The sequence below is a fragment of the Dicentrarchus labrax genome, unplaced genomic scaffold, assembly GCF_905237075.1.
Source record: "Dicentrarchus labrax unplaced genomic scaffold, dlabrax2021, whole genome shotgun sequence".
In the NCBI taxonomy this organism is placed as follows: domain Eukaryota; kingdom Metazoa; phylum Chordata; class Actinopteri; family Moronidae; genus Dicentrarchus; species Dicentrarchus labrax.
The window spans coordinates 18,897,963-18,914,309 of NW_026136713.1; the positions used below are offsets into that span (position 1 = coordinate 18,897,963).

At 39.2% G+C, this 16,347-nt stretch overlaps 3 protein-coding genes across 3 annotated transcripts; all 3 read right to left on the minus strand.

Annotated features, from left to right (window-relative positions):
* Window positions 1-415: 415 nt before the first annotated feature.
* Window positions 416-4,391, minus strand: LOC127374116 (fibrinogen-like protein 1). Its single transcript, XM_051419100.1, is given in 8 exon segments — window positions 416-1,511; window positions 1,593-1,780; window positions 1,986-2,074; window positions 2,333-2,421; window positions 2,568-2,713; window positions 2,715-2,728; window positions 2,875-3,043; window positions 4,194-4,391. Coding segments are annotated over 8 exon segments (948 nt in total). The 5' UTR covers window positions 4,248-4,391; the 3' UTR covers window positions 416-1,312.
* A 1,247-nt stretch (window positions 4,392-5,638) lies between these two features.
* LOC127374118 (calnexin-like) lies at window positions 5,639-9,003 on the minus strand. Its single transcript, XM_051419102.1, has 6 exons — window positions 8,879-9,003; window positions 8,423-8,509; window positions 7,855-7,974; window positions 7,026-7,128; window positions 6,829-6,899; window positions 5,639-6,088 (listed from the first exon to the last, which is right to left on the minus strand). The coding sequence occupies exons 1-6, from the start codon at window positions 8,948-8,950 to the stop codon at window positions 6,080-6,082; spliced, it is 462 nt and encodes a 153-aa protein (XP_051275062.1). The 5' UTR covers window positions 8,951-9,003; the 3' UTR covers window positions 5,639-6,079.
* Window positions 9,004-9,703: 700 nt separating this feature from the next.
* Window positions 9,704-16,050, minus strand: LOC127374104 (cyclic nucleotide-gated cation channel-like). The gene is made up of 11 exons (XM_051419088.1): window positions 15,968-16,050; window positions 15,471-15,560; window positions 14,518-14,628; window positions 14,227-14,418; window positions 14,021-14,131; window positions 13,251-13,357; window positions 12,672-13,159; window positions 12,262-12,540; window positions 12,044-12,142; window positions 10,394-10,771; window positions 9,704-10,290 (listed from the first exon to the last, which is right to left on the minus strand). Exons 2-11 carry the CDS (start codon window positions 15,557-15,559, stop codon window positions 10,105-10,107), a joined length of 2,040 nt encoding a protein of 679 aa, XP_051275048.1. The 5' UTR covers window position 15,560; window positions 15,968-16,050; the 3' UTR covers window positions 9,704-10,104.
* Window positions 16,051-16,347: the final 297 nt, after the last annotated feature.

A 16,347-nucleotide genomic window follows, 5' to 3' on the forward strand; every position in this document is an offset into this window, starting at 1 on the left:
AGACACAATTTCTGTATTATTCTGACAGATAAATTAGATTTTTTACTTTAAGAGGCTCATGCAAGCATCGCCACCTGGTAGGTGGTGTTTATGTTAAATCCAACCTGATCTGAATGTAGCATTTTCTTTGTAATATAAATCAGGTCTTCAGGAAAGGAAATTAGACTATTTTTATAGTATGTTCAGTCAAAAACTAATTTTAAATGACAGTGATGCTTTCCTGCTAAATTATTTGAGCCTTACCCTACTGTATATAAGCTTTTATAAATGGTGACAAATGATAAGTAATACATAAAGTGGGCCATAGGTTACGGTCAAGGTATAGTTATCCTTGTAATCCTGTGTAATGTTTAAAGTTGGTCAGGTATTAAAGCTTCTCATGCAAGAATATGAAACAATTCAATGGACAAGAGGAAATGTTTCCGTGTTTTATTTGATGAATTATGGTTATAATGCAAATGTCAGAGACAGAGCTGGATGTATATTCACAAGTGCTGAGTTGTTAATATAATCTGTGAGTGTGAGATGAACTACTGAGTATACTGAAACACTCAAAGGAATCCCTTATATTCTTTTTTTTTCTTTGTCACATGTAACATCTTAAGAATGAACTCTATTGACGTGTACATTGCTTTTCAGTTCATTCAGTTGTTTGTGATATAAAGACAGTTTATGTTCATCTTCATTACATTTGGGCAAACTCCCAATACTGAGCTCAGCTTCTCCATTTATCACATATTTTTATTTTTAAAACACACACACACACACACACACACACACACATTTCCAGATCTTATTACAGCCATTTTCAATGACATGATAATGGCTCCTTTCACCGCCTTCTGTCCAACGTTTCTGCCTGTGTCTGGCACACACACTGACGCCCGATTTCCCTTTCCTCCACAAAAACAGACAGCTGTGTTTGCAGGCTGCTTCCCCTTGCAACATTTATGTCTCTAAAACAAGCCGTAGGTTTCACAAGTCCCCTATGTCACAAGTATGTCACGGTTTAAGATACTAAAGCCTTTAAAGATTCACTATATTGTTAAAGTGTACAGTTTCATTCATGACCATTTGGGTGATTTAATCTTTGGTTCATCTTGGCTATATTTACTTTACGCAGTTACTTCTATGCTCCATGCAGATACGATCTGATAGCACAGGAAGAATATTTGTTACCAGGTGTCAGTGGGGTTAATTAGTGCTTACGTGGGATTTGACATATGCTTCACACCAATTAATACATGTTTTCCAAGCTGTTTCTTCCCAAAATAGTCATGCCAGTAAGATCTAAAATCTGCTCATGTCTGATCTAGGAAGGTGGTCTGCGATAAACAGCATTGGCGTCGTCAATGGGATCGGTTTTGAAGTCGACGGGCCGCAGCTTCATGATGCTGGTCTTCAAGGAGTACCACCAGCCTCTCCAAGTGTACCAAACTACACCGTCATCTGTCAGCGCACTGTAGTGCCCGCTGGGGTAGTACATGCCATTGAGATGGGCTGAGTGACACCTGTAGACAGACAGAACGAAGAGGAAATTATATGTGCGTCATCTAGGGGAAGGGCAGATTCTCTTATCACGAAACCCGTACTTGTTGAACCACCAGCCGCCTTTGTCTTCCTGTGCACAGTTGCCTTTGTAGTTATCGTTGTCCTGGTCGTAGGTGCTGAATTTCATGGCCTGGTGACTGGCCCACTCTGACACGTCAACCTGATAACCTCCAGACAGAGCATCTCCAGCTGTACCAACATACGTCCCAAAGGTAAGTCGGTAGTGATCCTGCAGAGAGGAGTACAGTACAAGGAGAGCTGGTCACCGTGCATGAGCTTAGAAATGAAAGGGATACACATGCACTTTCTTGTGAAGTGTTGGATGAGAAAATCAATACCACTCTCGTGTGGTAAAGATTTTTTTTTAACTTTAGACAGAGCCAGACTAGCTGGTTCCATGTAAAGTATTTTTCATTTTAGGGGTTAGTTAGCACCTTTTCATTGGCCACTTTGAAGTTCTTGTACTCAGCATAGCGCTGGTTACCATCAAAGTCCTCCAGGTTGATCCTCAGAGAATAATTCCCTACAACAGACATGTATATATCAAAACAAGAAAAATGTTAGCAAAACAAGTTGTAAACAACATCGCTGAACAATAACTGACCATTAATATTAACTTGGGGTCACGTTTCTGGCCTCATAATTGTAAGTCCAATATTCATTATTCTCCTAGTTCTGTTTTTTTTTTTTCTTCCTGAAAACAACTTTCTGCTGTGGCTGGAAATGAGGCTGATGAAGGAGGTGAGATTTAGTATAAATGGTTTTTATAGGTAGTATTGACCTTGTGTGGTGATGTAATGCAGGTTGTCATTTCCGAGCCAAAATTCTGCATCCGTGTCTCCAAAACCATCCTTATACTCTGCCCACGACCTGATAGATAGATAGATAGATAGATAGATAGATAGATAGATAGATAGATAGATAGATAGATAGATAGATAGATAGATAGATAGATTGCATTGCTTTTCATATGATTTCATTACTTTACACTCATAGTTATCACATCACCAACACACCTGTTAAATTTCTCTGTTCCATTGATCCGTCTCTGAATCACGATCCAGCCGCCTCCGTCATTCATATCACAGTAGACTCTGACTGGCGAAGGGCTGCCGTGGGGTCTGATTCTGTAGAAACCGCTGGACTTGGAGCCAGAACTGAAGAAGCTGGGAGCAGTCTGACACACACACACACACACACAAATACATACTCAGTGTTTGGTGCATTATCTAGTTCCTGTTTCTGCAATATAACACCTGACACAAGATATTTTAAGGTTGGTTTTCAAATGTTGCTTTCCGGTCCTGAGGCTGTGGCCCTGACCTGCATACTGGGTGTCCTGGCTCTGGTCGGACATGGGTATGTCCTTGTTGTGATGTTGGTTCAGCAGTTGTAATCTGTGTAGGAGTTGTTCCTGTTTCTGAAGTTGGCCCTTCAGAAGGTTCTCCTGTTCTTGCAGACGAGCCACCTCCTCACTGCAACTGTCTGACGCCTACACACACATTTGGATTGCTATATTTGTGAGGATCTTCAGCTACATTCATTCTCTAATTCTGAGATAAAATATGCATAGAGTGGAACATATGCATTAAAGACAGATAGTAGTGTGGAAATAAACAGTATATATGTATATATATAGTTTCCTATATTTATTTCAATCAAATACTTATACAAGTACTCACTAATACTTTGCTTTATTCCAAGCAGAGGTGGATCCTTTAACATGATAAGTACAGGAAATGCAAAAAAGAAAGTATAAAAACTGACACTATGTCTCATTGATTACCTCACTGCATAGTTTAATTTTCATTTTTTTCATTTTAAGTTTCATAACACTAACTTAACCCTAGCTCTGTATTTAACCTTTGATTCAAGATCCAAACCTAGACATTTTTAAGAATATTTTACATTTTGGGAAATATTATTATTTGCTTCCATGCCCGAGAGTTAGATGAAAAGATTGATACCACTCTCCAGTAAATCTGAAGTTACAATCAGTAGCCAGTTAGCTTAGCATGAAAACAGGCAACAGAGTCAACAGCAGTTACAGGTTATGGGGTTTTGGTTTATAGCTTCAATCTTGTCCTCTAACTCTCAGCAAGATAGTGGACATCACCTAAGATGTTAAACTATTCCTTTAAAGAGACAACAACCAGACAAATTTTTCTCACTTTTAAAGTTTTGTAATTACTTTCAGTGTGCTGTTCACAAGTACAGAAATACAAAAGCACCCTCACAAACGTGAATAAATCACACCTATCATTGTCAGGATGTGGTCAACTATCCCTACTGCTGTTAAAACAGGAGGTGAATATTTAGAAATGGAGCTTGAAAAGTAACATCATTCTGTTCATCACGTTGACTGGAATCAGTCCTGCAACTTTAAAAAGACTAAATTCATAAAGTAAATGAATGTATCTCTCAGCCAACTCTTTTACTCAGAGTGCTGATTAGATCTTCCTCACTATTCACACATTTGTATGTAGTCAACAACAGTGACAGCCATACAAAAATAGTGCATGATAACACATTACCAAATATAAAAAGTACACACAAACACAAAAAATGAAGTTCTGATCAATGAAGATCTGTGAATTGAAATATTTCTGAATTGAGTGTAAAGCAGCCTGACTGATACTTACACGAGCTGTGATGATCATCAGTCCTGTGAACAGCAGCAGCTGACCTTCCATCATCTTGTTGTTTAGATAGCAGAAACCAAAAAGATACAGACGGACACTTCTACTTCTCAGAGTTTAGTTGAATCTAGTTGATTTTCACTGTGAGCTGGTTGAATTTTTAAAAATGTTACCCAACACCTGGATCCAAAGAAAGCTGTGTCCAAGCAGAATGAGAAAGTGTCGAAATACCTGATTCTCTCCAGTCATAAAATATACAAAATATGCTGGGAGTGTCTGGAACAGACTGGCCAAAAGTAGCCACACTTTCGGGAAAATCTCTTTTTTTCCCCCACAGAATAGACCAACAAAGAACATAACATAGAGGCATGGTGGTGTTATATTAGAAGAAAACAATGTGAAAATACAATAACCATATTCATATTACAAACATATGCATTTGATTAGAGAAGACGTTGGCAACAGTGCGTCATCAAGTGTTGCTCAACATCCCCAAAATCTCTCTCCTTTTGTCTGTGCTCTCCTACCCTCTCTTCTTCTCATCTCTCTCTTCTGTTCTCCACTTGCCAGCTCTTTGATTTTTCCATTTTTTTTGTTCATGGACACTTATCCAGCCAGTATTCACTCTGAGTGTCATTAAAAGGCTCGACTTGTCATTTTGTTGATGAGCAGTATTGTGCCATTTCAGCTAAATGCCACTGAAGGTCAGCTCTGAACAACGCGGGAAGAGGCAGAGCAGAGGGAGATGTTTTATCTTAAAGGATCACAAAGGAGCTTGATTGAATAATGTAACAGGCTGTTGCTGATTTCAAATGATTCAAATTAAGGAGAGATGTGAATTCTGGTGACAAGGTTTTTAATAGCCATGCCACATGGAGATATATGCTTAGTCTCCTTCTTGCTAAGAGTTAGTAGATGAGAAGACTGATACCACTTGAATCTCTGTACAGTTACTTAATATGCAGCTGCAGCCAGCAGCTTAGCTTAGCATAAAGACAAGCCACTGCTCTACTATCAAGACATTATCCTGCACATTGAACTACCTGTTGTTTTTACACGTGTTACATTTAGACAGTCAAGCTGCCTCCCGTTGTTTCCAGTCTTTGTGCTATGCTACGCTAACCAGCTGTTGGCAGCAGCTTTATTATTACCCAACAGACATGACAGATGATAAATAATAATACCAACATTATAATTTAATGCTCGTTAAGTATTTGAAGTTGTGTCTAACTATTCCTTTAAAAAAGTATTAAAACTATTCTCAATCTAGTTTTGTTGTTTGAATTATGTCAGGATAACATCCAAATTAATTAAAGGTCCAGTAGTATTGTAGATTTAGTGGCATCTAGCAGACTGCAACTCACTCGCTTCACCCTCCCATAAATAGTGCACAGTCACTATCAGACCACTATCAGACCCTGACCGTATTAATGAAAAAAACAAAACCATTTTGTTAAAGTGAACTTTTTATTGAGTGCCTTCAGCAGCCACCAGGTGGTGGCACTAGCTCCATACACAGCCATCTGACATTGTGTATTACAGTATGTAACCTCTGATGCTGTACCCTGAGAAAAGCTGAGGAATCCAAGTCCTTGATTCCATTTAATAGGCAGAGACCAGACAACATATCGTTTTTGGCAGCATGTGAGTATTAACACATTCATTAGGAACATTTAGAAATACTATTTTACATGTATAAATTCAGAAATTCAAACTATTCTGACATCATGTCAGTTAAGAAAAAACATACTTCAGTCAGTGCTTGGACATTGTTGCCTTCACACTGTGTAGTTTTATCCAGTCATCAAATACAACTGGCCGTAGATGTGTTTGCCCGGCATCTTCTTGCATGTTAGTGGTGGCTTTGTCCCCTGAGGTCGCTGCACTGATCAATTGTCCTACACACACACACACACACACATACACACACACACACACACACACACCCACACACAAACGCACACAGTCAGTTTCAAGGATCTGCTCAAAGGCACTATAACAAGAGTGGACTTGATATTTATTGATATTTCAAATCTGTTGTTGCAACAAAATCCGAATCCAATATGCTAATGCAACAAGACAAAAAGTAAAATGTGTCTTAATGGTTATGGCCTCTAATGTAATATTTAGAAACTTTAGAAAAAGTGGTAATAATTAAAAGACTGGTGCTGCCAGACCTTTCAGCTACAAATGGCAAAAAAAAAAAAACCTTTAGCTCTGCCAAAATAGAACAAATGAGTGTTATTAGTGTTCCAGTATTTTGCACGATGACGTATGACCTCTTTAAGAGCCATTTTCTGGATTCTGCTGTTTTTTTGTTGTTGTTGTTGTTTTTGTTTTTAGCTTGATAGCACAGAGCCAGAACACTTCTCAAGATGTGGTCATGGATTATTTATAAAAAATGAGCTGCACTTGCCGTCACACACACTGTGTATTACTGAGTGCAGTATAACCAGTAGAAACCAGAGCTTAAACTTACTGTAATATCCACTCCATCACACAAATTACATTTAACTTCGATGGCTGGAAGTCAGGTACTCTTACCTCTCTGTTACACATCAATACTTTCAAATGTGCATTTACACCTTCAGAATCATCACATTATCAGCCATTAGCACCTCCACATAATGAATCTCACCTTCAGGTCTAAGTCAGACTTCTGGTTACCACGAATGTCTCTCTTCCTTGTTGCAGTTCTGTCAGGGTTTTCTGAACAGAGAGGAAAAGAGAAGAGAAGAGTGCTGCTGAAGCAACTACTGCCAATAATACCACCACCATCATTACTGTCCTCCAACAGCTACTACCACCGACAGTTAATCAAGTAAAAAACATTACCTTTGATATCCACTGATTCTATCAGCTTTGAGAACTCTGGATCATCTGGTTGAGCATCATCAGACTTCTTGTAGTAATACTGTTGATCAGGGGGCCCGAACCTCTACAAACAAACACACACATAACTTATTGTACTGCAGCTTCATTATTTGTGTTGAGCTTTAAAATCGAGACACTGAAAGACCGTAATGGGTCCTAAAAGTAGAAAAAAAAGCCAAAAATGTAAACAAGTTGTGCTTATTATAAGCAATGAGAACTTATTTAAGATAGACTTTCTTAAAATAAGTATTTTGGTCACTTTATTGAGAATATTTGAACCTTAATCTAAGATTAAAAGCTTACAGTAAGACACAATTTCTTTAAAGAGCATAATACAAAGAAGTGATTTTGTCTTAAATTAAGGCACCAGGAGCATTCTTATTTTTAACATGTTTCAGTGTAACAACACAATGAAAAACAGCTTCTTCATTTATAACACTAGGACAAGACCACTTTCTCTTAAATTGAGAAGTTGTGCAAGATAAAATAAGGAAAATAATCTTGTTCCTCTGCTGGGATATTATGCAAACCATTCTTGTAACTTTTTACTGGTTAAATTTAGCTCAATATTAGCTGCAATATCTTATTAAGACGAAGTTAGATATATTTTCTTAAAACAAGATGACTTTTATAATGCAAGACATGCTTGACAAGATTATATTTCTTTTTAGCCAAAAAATAAAACAGATTTCCCAGAAACAAGGCTTTTTTTGCACTGTACACACACACACACACACACACACACACACACACACACACACACACACACATACACACAAGTATACTCTACCTTGTCAGGCCACATGAAGCTAATAAAGAGAATGATGGGAAGTCCAACAGTGAAGACATAGATACCCCAGAGCCAGGGACGCTGTTGGGTGGCCAATAGGAGGCGCTCTATGATACCTGGCTGGAATACACATGTACAGGTACATAGCTACAGTATATCCAACCGAGTGCATATAAACATACATAAATGTATAAATGTCAATCAATCATGTGATCCATAGGGGGGTAAGTAATTAAAATTTGGTTAAATAAAAGTAAAAGAATTTTCAGGCAGGAGACCTTAAAAGGTGATTGTAGGAGCAATTTCATCTGTGATTTATTTATTTGTATTTATATATCCGCGCACTAGGTGGTGAATGAGTATTGCCAGTGCATGGAGCCCTTACATTGACATTTTCAAGTGTGTCCTTAAGCTGGTACTAAGCAATAGGACAAAGTAAATGGTCCCTACACCTGAGGTGGATCAGAATTGAATTGGCCTGTTCATTTTGTTGCATGGATGTAAAGTAATTGATTGGAATTAGCAAGAAAACCAGTATTTATTTGTTTGTTTGTTTAGCAGGTCTTACCTGTGCTGCAGCAGACGCTGGTGTCACACTGGCTACCAGCATCATGCACAGCAACACAAAGCTGATCTCCATGTCTGAAATACACACCTATACGCACACACATTCACACAAGTATGTGCACAAAGTTACAGCCAAACACACACACACACACACACAATAGAAAACACACTCAGATAAGATGACCCTCAGTGAGGAGCAGAAAAAGTCATGCAACCTAGTTCTGTATATCTATTAGACTACAAAGATCAGACTGGGACAGAAAGATGAGAAAGAAGATGATAAACACAGACAGACTCTTTAGAAAGGAAAAGAAAGAAAGAAAGAAATCTGCATAGGGAAAAGCAAAGTGGGACAAAAAAACAAAGGTGATTTTTGAAAAAAGAAAGAGAACGAAGTGAGAGTAAAAGTAAGAAAAACACAGAGGAAGCTACAGAGGACCCAACAGTATGTTTCTACCTTTTTAACACACTGATTTCTCACAGTTTCCACGCGTTCCTTAAAAGTCACTTCCTGAAATCTTACAGTCATGTGATGTTGGACTTTGCTCCCAAGTTACTAACTGACATGGCTGCAGAGCGTGCAGTGGCCACACACACACACACACACACAAACACACACAAACACACACACACAAACACACACACACACACACACACACTCACACACACTCACACAGACTTCCATAGTTATAAAGTAGTTTGTCATTTATCAGGCTCAAAATAAGTGGTCAGTGTTAGGGTAGTATTTTATTTTTTTTTAATAATAAAGCTGCTAAAACGTAATGAAGTAAAGATATTTTTTGACAGGGAGTAAAAAGCATTAAAAAAAACAATCTATGAAACAGAAACAGATTCAAAGGAAGAACAGTTTTTCAAGAAAAGGTTTCCATATTTTGGTTATATAAAGCCCACTCCTCTAAAGAAAAATAATTCTGTAACCTACACCAGATAATGCTTTTGTTGTTTTATCTGCATTTGTTAAGGCTATAAGGCATAATCATCAGTAGTCGTACTCTGGTCAACATTAACATAAACCTCCTCTACATTTGTATTTTCAATGAGTGGATGAGTTGACAAACTATTCCTTTAAACTATGAAAACTATATGCCCTGTGCTCAGCTTGAAGCAGTTATGAAGAACAACAAGTGTATGAACACGAGTTTCTTTCAGGTAGCGTGAGATGTTCCCAGACTGTAGATAGAGTAGAACTATCCACTGGACTTTTGCAACCCCTAGTGGAAAAATACATCATTGAAGACACCATAGTGTATTCAAGCCAAAGTATTGGTCATTTGTTTATTGTATTATCGTATTTCTATTATATCCTAAATTGTGTGTTGGCAACCATTGAATTCATTTGTGAGTTTTTTTCTATGCAATCACATATAAAGTTATTTTAGCTACATTTGGGAAAGTTGCTATACACATAAAGTTTGTTAATGAATTCAATGTACACCGGTTCTTATTCTGCTTTAAAAAAATTGTAAAATTGTAAGAGGCAGAAAGTTTTTTTAAAAAATGAAGAAACAAGCAGACATCAAGACAGCTTCAAAATAAAATCCAAACACATTTTAAGTATTGATAGTGAACACCAAACAAGGTTTATGGTGTTTTCTAATGTATTTAAATGTTTAAGAATAAATAAAAGTAACACAGAAAGTATTTCGTGACAATGACTGTGCTTCAAAAACGGATGTTGATTTCACTGCGCGCGCCCTCCCCACCGGAAACACTCTCGTTGCCGTCGGCGTCTGACAGGAAGCCGCTGCCTATGGCGACTGTGGCGGTGTTGTGTTCGAGGGTTGTCAATCGCTGTTTCAGTCGCAGCTGGGAAGAGTTGAACTCACTCTGTAGACGGGCCAAACACGTCTGAAAACAAAGTCATTATTGGTTATTATCATTATTGTGATGACTGTGAACGTGGCAATAGCACCAACAGCAGCAGCACTTACAGTGGATTAGTAGTACTGACCTGTAGCCGGTCCAGACTGGTTTCCAGCCTCTCCACCTTCTCCTCAAGTTTCTCGCCTGCAGACACGTTTATTTCCTCCAGAAGCCCCTCCTTCTGCAGGATGTCCCGTCCCCTCTGCTCCAGCTGGGCCCTGGCGTGGGGGAACTCCTGAAGTGCCTCCATCAGGTCTTGTTTGGAAAGGCAGAACAGGTCTGAGTATCCCAGACTGCGAATATTAGCCGTACGTCTGTTGCCCATCTTGCTGCCGCTGATGTTCAGGATGCTGATTTCTCCAAAGCAACTTCCTGAAGTCAGAACGGCAAACTGGGTGACTCCGTCCTCCCCCACCACTGCCAGCTGGCCATCTTTAATTATGTACATCTCCTTACCTACATCTCCCTTGGAAAAAACAGACAGAGAATATGCATAAGTCCATTCCGTCTAGTACCACTGTAGGTATAGCACAAATGTAGGCTAGAAACAGCAGTAAGTGAACGGTTACTAACTCTAAAACTGCCTTGTAAGAATTACTGTGAAGTTTTTGAATACTGGCAGTGCTATGGAGTGATGTTTTTATGAACAGGTTCCATGTTTTGTTTGCCTAAAGCATATGCACAAGGACATACATGCACACAGTTCCACATTCCAGTTTCACGCGATTCCACTAACAGACAGTTGGCAGCACTAATACTCTAAGAAGCACAGCAACAGTCTCACAACACCAGACAAATGGAGATCTCTACCAGTCATCTGAGGATTTAGAAATGCAAAGTAGTTCCTTGAACAGCAGCAAGAGCAACCTTGGTACTAACTTCATGGACTAGCCTTATCTGAAACAATGCTTTCTCCCCATTCTCCTCTGTAGTGACATACAACACTATATGGTACAACAGTGCCTACAAACACAACTTCCACAAGACTTTGGATTGGTTCCGTAATGCTCTTTCTTTTAAACCCTCCACCCAGTTTTATCAATAAAAAGCTGGGAGAAAGTCCTCAGTCTCTATTGAGCAAAGTGTTTAGCATTGTCATAAAACTAGCAGTTAGGGTTCTGCACACTGTTTATAGATGCTTGTTCAGGGTACAGTTCAGTTTCATTGCTTGTGGACAATGAACATAGGGATAAATATATTGGTTGATCAGGGTTGGGCGCTGTACAATCCAATGGGTTTCTTTATACAGCCAACCCAGTGGGTGCAGTTGCTCATTATCCAAATTTTGATGATTAGCCAAATGAGCATGTTTGAGTAGATGTCTGCCATTACTGCTGTCCAATAATGCACAAACTGTATTTAAGTTGGGTGCAGTTAGCATCCACAAACTGCCCTAAAGATGTGCAGAAGGTTTGGTGTACTGTCCACAGTCAGAAGTGCTGGTCATACAGCTTTTAGCATTTACATTAATAAAAAAAGAAAGCATTACTGTGAGTTGTAAGACTTTGGACCACTAGGTCCGGCATATATTCAAAAGATATATAGAAAAACATATTAAACATCTTAAATGTGTATACGTGTATTATGGTCATCAAAGGAGGAAGCAAGGCTTTTATGAGAATAAATGTACAACTGTGTTTGGACAGCCCATTCATAGTTTAATATTAATATTATTATAGTGCGACAGCAGTAGCAATATGCTATGTCCTTCAACAGTATGAGTAAAAGTAATACTGACCTTTCTACAGATGTAGTCTCCAGGACTGAAAACCTGCGGTCGAAGTTTTAATACCAATTCTACGAGGAGGCCTGCCTCACAGTCCTGGAATATACGCACCTATGTCCACACAGACACACACACAATTTATTTTTACCTTTTGAGGATAACGTCGACACATTGCATTAATGGAGCTAAGAGGGTTAGAAACGGCACACCATGGCATTGGGTGTCTTTACCTTCTTCAGTGTATCCAGGTGGACATTAATAGCAATCTCTGCTCTCAGTTTATTGGGCAGGCTCCTCAGCACTTCCTGTTCATCTATTGTCTTCTGATTGGTCCAGAGGTAGTCAAACCAGCGGATGACACGCTGCTCTAGCACCTTGCTTACATGTCTGAAGTGCATGTAGTGTTTCAGGGTGTCTACGCGGCTCTGAAAGGCTGCTCTCGTCGCATTCATATTGGAGATCATGGACCCAACATTACCCACAATGGATGCAAAAATCAAAACACCAACCTAGGGCAGAAATACCAGTATTAGCTGTTTTGATAGACTGGAACAACTGGGATCAACAGAGTATAAGGCTTTTATGGATCTTTCAAGATAAGATCATATCAGCTTAAGTTACGCCTTTGCTATGGACTTACCAGAAAGTCAAATATCAGGAACAAGTATTCCTCATCTCTAACAGGCGGAGGCGTCTCTCCAATGGTGGTCAGTGTCAGAGTGGACCAGTACAGACAATATATGTAACTTCTGGTCAGGGAGCCAAACTCAGGATCTGATGCATTGGGATAAACCCAAGAATCAGAGCCCAGTCCCAGGACCTTGGAGAAGCTGTAGTACCCACAGGCGTTCCAGTGGATGATCACCAAGATGTACAGAACCAGTTTACAGATGCGGAAAGCGTTGGGGTAGCCTGTTCGTGTTTCTGTGCGTTCAAACAACTCAAACAGTCGTGGCAGACGCAGCAGCCGGTTGAATCGAAGAAGTGGAGTGTAGCTGATTCCAACAGTCAGGTACAGGAGGTCAGTTGGAAGGATGGAGCAAATGTCAATTTTACACTGATGGGTTCGAACGTAGGTTTCTCTCAGACGTTGCACATCTTTCACCATCAAACCTTGATCCAAGAAACCTTCACATACATAATAAACATAACATACATACATTAATGAATGAATGTAGGTGAATCCTGATGACAAATAGTTTTTAAAAAATGTCAATACCTGTGTGGAGACGAACAGCTACATCCAGGATATAGACTCCATCACAGATGTAGTCCAATACCAGCCACACCAAAACATTCTTCATCTGGAGCTCATCGAAACAGGCCCTGCAAAAAACAGATACACTGAGACATTTGCACATCGACACCGACTCGATTACAGCAACTTTCTGCACCAAACAAATGAAGAAGCACTGGTAAAATATATTCCTTTGAACAGGAATCTCAGTGCCCCCTCTTGGCCACTGAAAGAGCAGTTGTGGTAGTATCAGTAACTTCCTACCAAAGCATCTGCTGACGCAATTATTGTTCAATTAAACCCTTTTTTGATTTTTTTTACTACTTGGGGGTATGGCATTTTTATCTCTCTGTAAAGTTCATATGGGTGTTGTTGTTGATGTTGGCAAACAGTTGCCTATTTACACATCCAGCAGACATGGAGCAACATTAGCATTAATTTGAAGTTGGATTTCTGTCCTCCTGATAAATGTATGTCCTTTTAGCTCTGTTTTTGGTCTCTACCAACTCCTTGGGGGAATATCTGGCTCTTTAGTGGTTAAATGCTCAACGCTGTTTACCAGCTAGTAGCTAATTTTGTCTGTTTGGTGGTGGGCACGTGGTTCCCAGTGTCTGGAACTGAGGTTGATTAAAGAGGTAAGATTGAGCCGGAACTAGTCAGAAGCATGTATACCCGAGAAATAGGATTTATACTATTGCAAGATGTAGTACTTTAATTGCCATTAGTATTGCTGTACAGCAATAGTTCCCAACCTGACAACTAGTAGAGTCCAGTTGTAAAAAACAGCTACACCAATCACCAGCAGCCAGTGGTAGTATGCGTTATCAGATGGCGATAAGACCACGACATTACACTTCCTCCTCCTGACAGAGACGGGCAAAGAACAGAAAGACAGATATTTTGTGTCATTCGATGTTTGAAAGTGTATGTTTTTTTGTTTTGTTTTTTGCTTTCTTACTTGCGTCTGGTGGCTCTGATTTCATTATCTGCATCAGAACCAGTGTGGCTGTGGCTGAACCTGCTGGGCGGGGCTTGCATGTCCGTGTGGGCGGGGCCTCTGAAACGTTCCAAGAAGGAATCCGGTCTCTCCGCCTCCTCGGTCAAACTCTTGTGTGCCCATTCTCTCAGAGTCACCACCATACTAACGATCCTGAAGACAGGTAGACGGACAAAAAGAACAAAAAATTACACACGCTGGAAATAATTTACGCCTAAAGCAACTTGTGAATTCATTTATCAGCGGTCATACCTGGACAGAGCACCTCTCCCACGAAAGGAATTCTGGGAATTAATATCCCTTCTGTCAATGGCCGCCATTCTCTGAAGCTCTGAAGAAGTGTCATCACACATCGACTGTGCTCTGCACACATAAGCCCACACACACATCACAAATACATAAAAAATAATTATTCAGTGACTACTACAACAACAGAACTCATCAACTCCTACTCCTTCACATTTCGGGGGAGTGGGTGGATTCAAAAGTCTGCACCCAGACAACAAGACTATCATCTTAAAAACATAGAAGTGTGGTTGTCGTCCATCCTAGTGCAAAGGGGCCTCCGTGGAAGAGGTAACAAAAGCACAATGATCTTTATTGTCAAGTGATTATACACCAATGAAAACATACCTAAGATAAGATTATATAATATAAATAGAAAAGATGAAAAACAGAGAAAAAGAATATACAAAAATTAAAATTTTTAATATTAGAAGATAGAAACTATAAATTAAAGTATATACACTATGCATTGTTCAAGTAGGACATGGAGTGCAAAATATAAGCAGAAAATTAAACTTGACTAAAACTAAAAAACTAAAACTAAACTAAAACTACTAAACTACTAAGGTGGAAATTATATGAATATTATATTCCATTTCAAATTATATTAATATTATATTCCATTTCAAATTATATGAATATTATATTCCATTTCTGTCAATAGATCCTCCTAAATGTTACACTGGACCTTTAACGATAAAGTCTAAATTAAACATCCAAAATATGGACAATAAAGCTTTAAAAGATGTTTATAATGTTACATGATTGCAAAATTACACAACAACACATTGCATACAACACATCAGTAAAAGTATGGATAGTTCCACAAATGAACCTACGAATGTGTGTACAGGTACCAGCGCCGCACATAAAATCCTATAAATGTATGTGTGTGTGTGTGTGTATGTATGTGTGTGTACCTGCTAAGTGTGCTGTCAGCTCGGTCACTCTCCTCCTCTGTCCATGTTTTCACAGACAGCCTGTGTGAATCCTGCACTGTGCCTGTCATACTACACACACATACACCATGGCAAGATTCAATTCATTTTCATTTGTTCATTACAGAAAGAACCAAACACATTACTACACTACACACACACACACACACACACACACACACAAACACACGTATCACCCAGGCAGACAGACACAGTCATGACATACATTAATAACACACAATAAAATGACATGCAAACATAGAGAGGCTGATGCAGACTGCCAAACTAACACAACTCACTAGCCTTCACACACACATGCAATGCTGAACCCACAGTCAAAAAAGGAAGGTCATCCAAGAAGAGGTCATCCTGTATCATGCATCACCAAGGAAACCAGATGGCATAGCAACAAGCTGTATAGTAGTTATCACAACAGATCATAAAAGGGAGGGATAGAAAGATGTTCCAAATCAACAAACCTGTTAAATTTCTCTGATCCAACAATAGTTCATCAGTCCATCACGTTCAGTTCACGTCTGTGGTTTAAGCTGCAGCCCATCTCTATCGCCTCTATCTATTTGGTTACATTCAAAAGACATTAATCACGAAGGGCAGACGTACACTCATATGAAGGGATGGATGGATGGATGGATGGAGTGGACAAATGTAACCGATCAAAGGAATGATCACATGGCACTTGACAAAAGCATCGTTTAAATTGCAAATTGTGTGTGTGTGCGTGTGTTCCTTTTCAACCACCAAGCTCATCTGAATTCAAGAACCTTGTTTGAAGTGGCCTCTAAAGTACAAGTGTGTCTTCGTGTGCCTATATTCTCTTGGTTACTGAGAGGGATGTGTT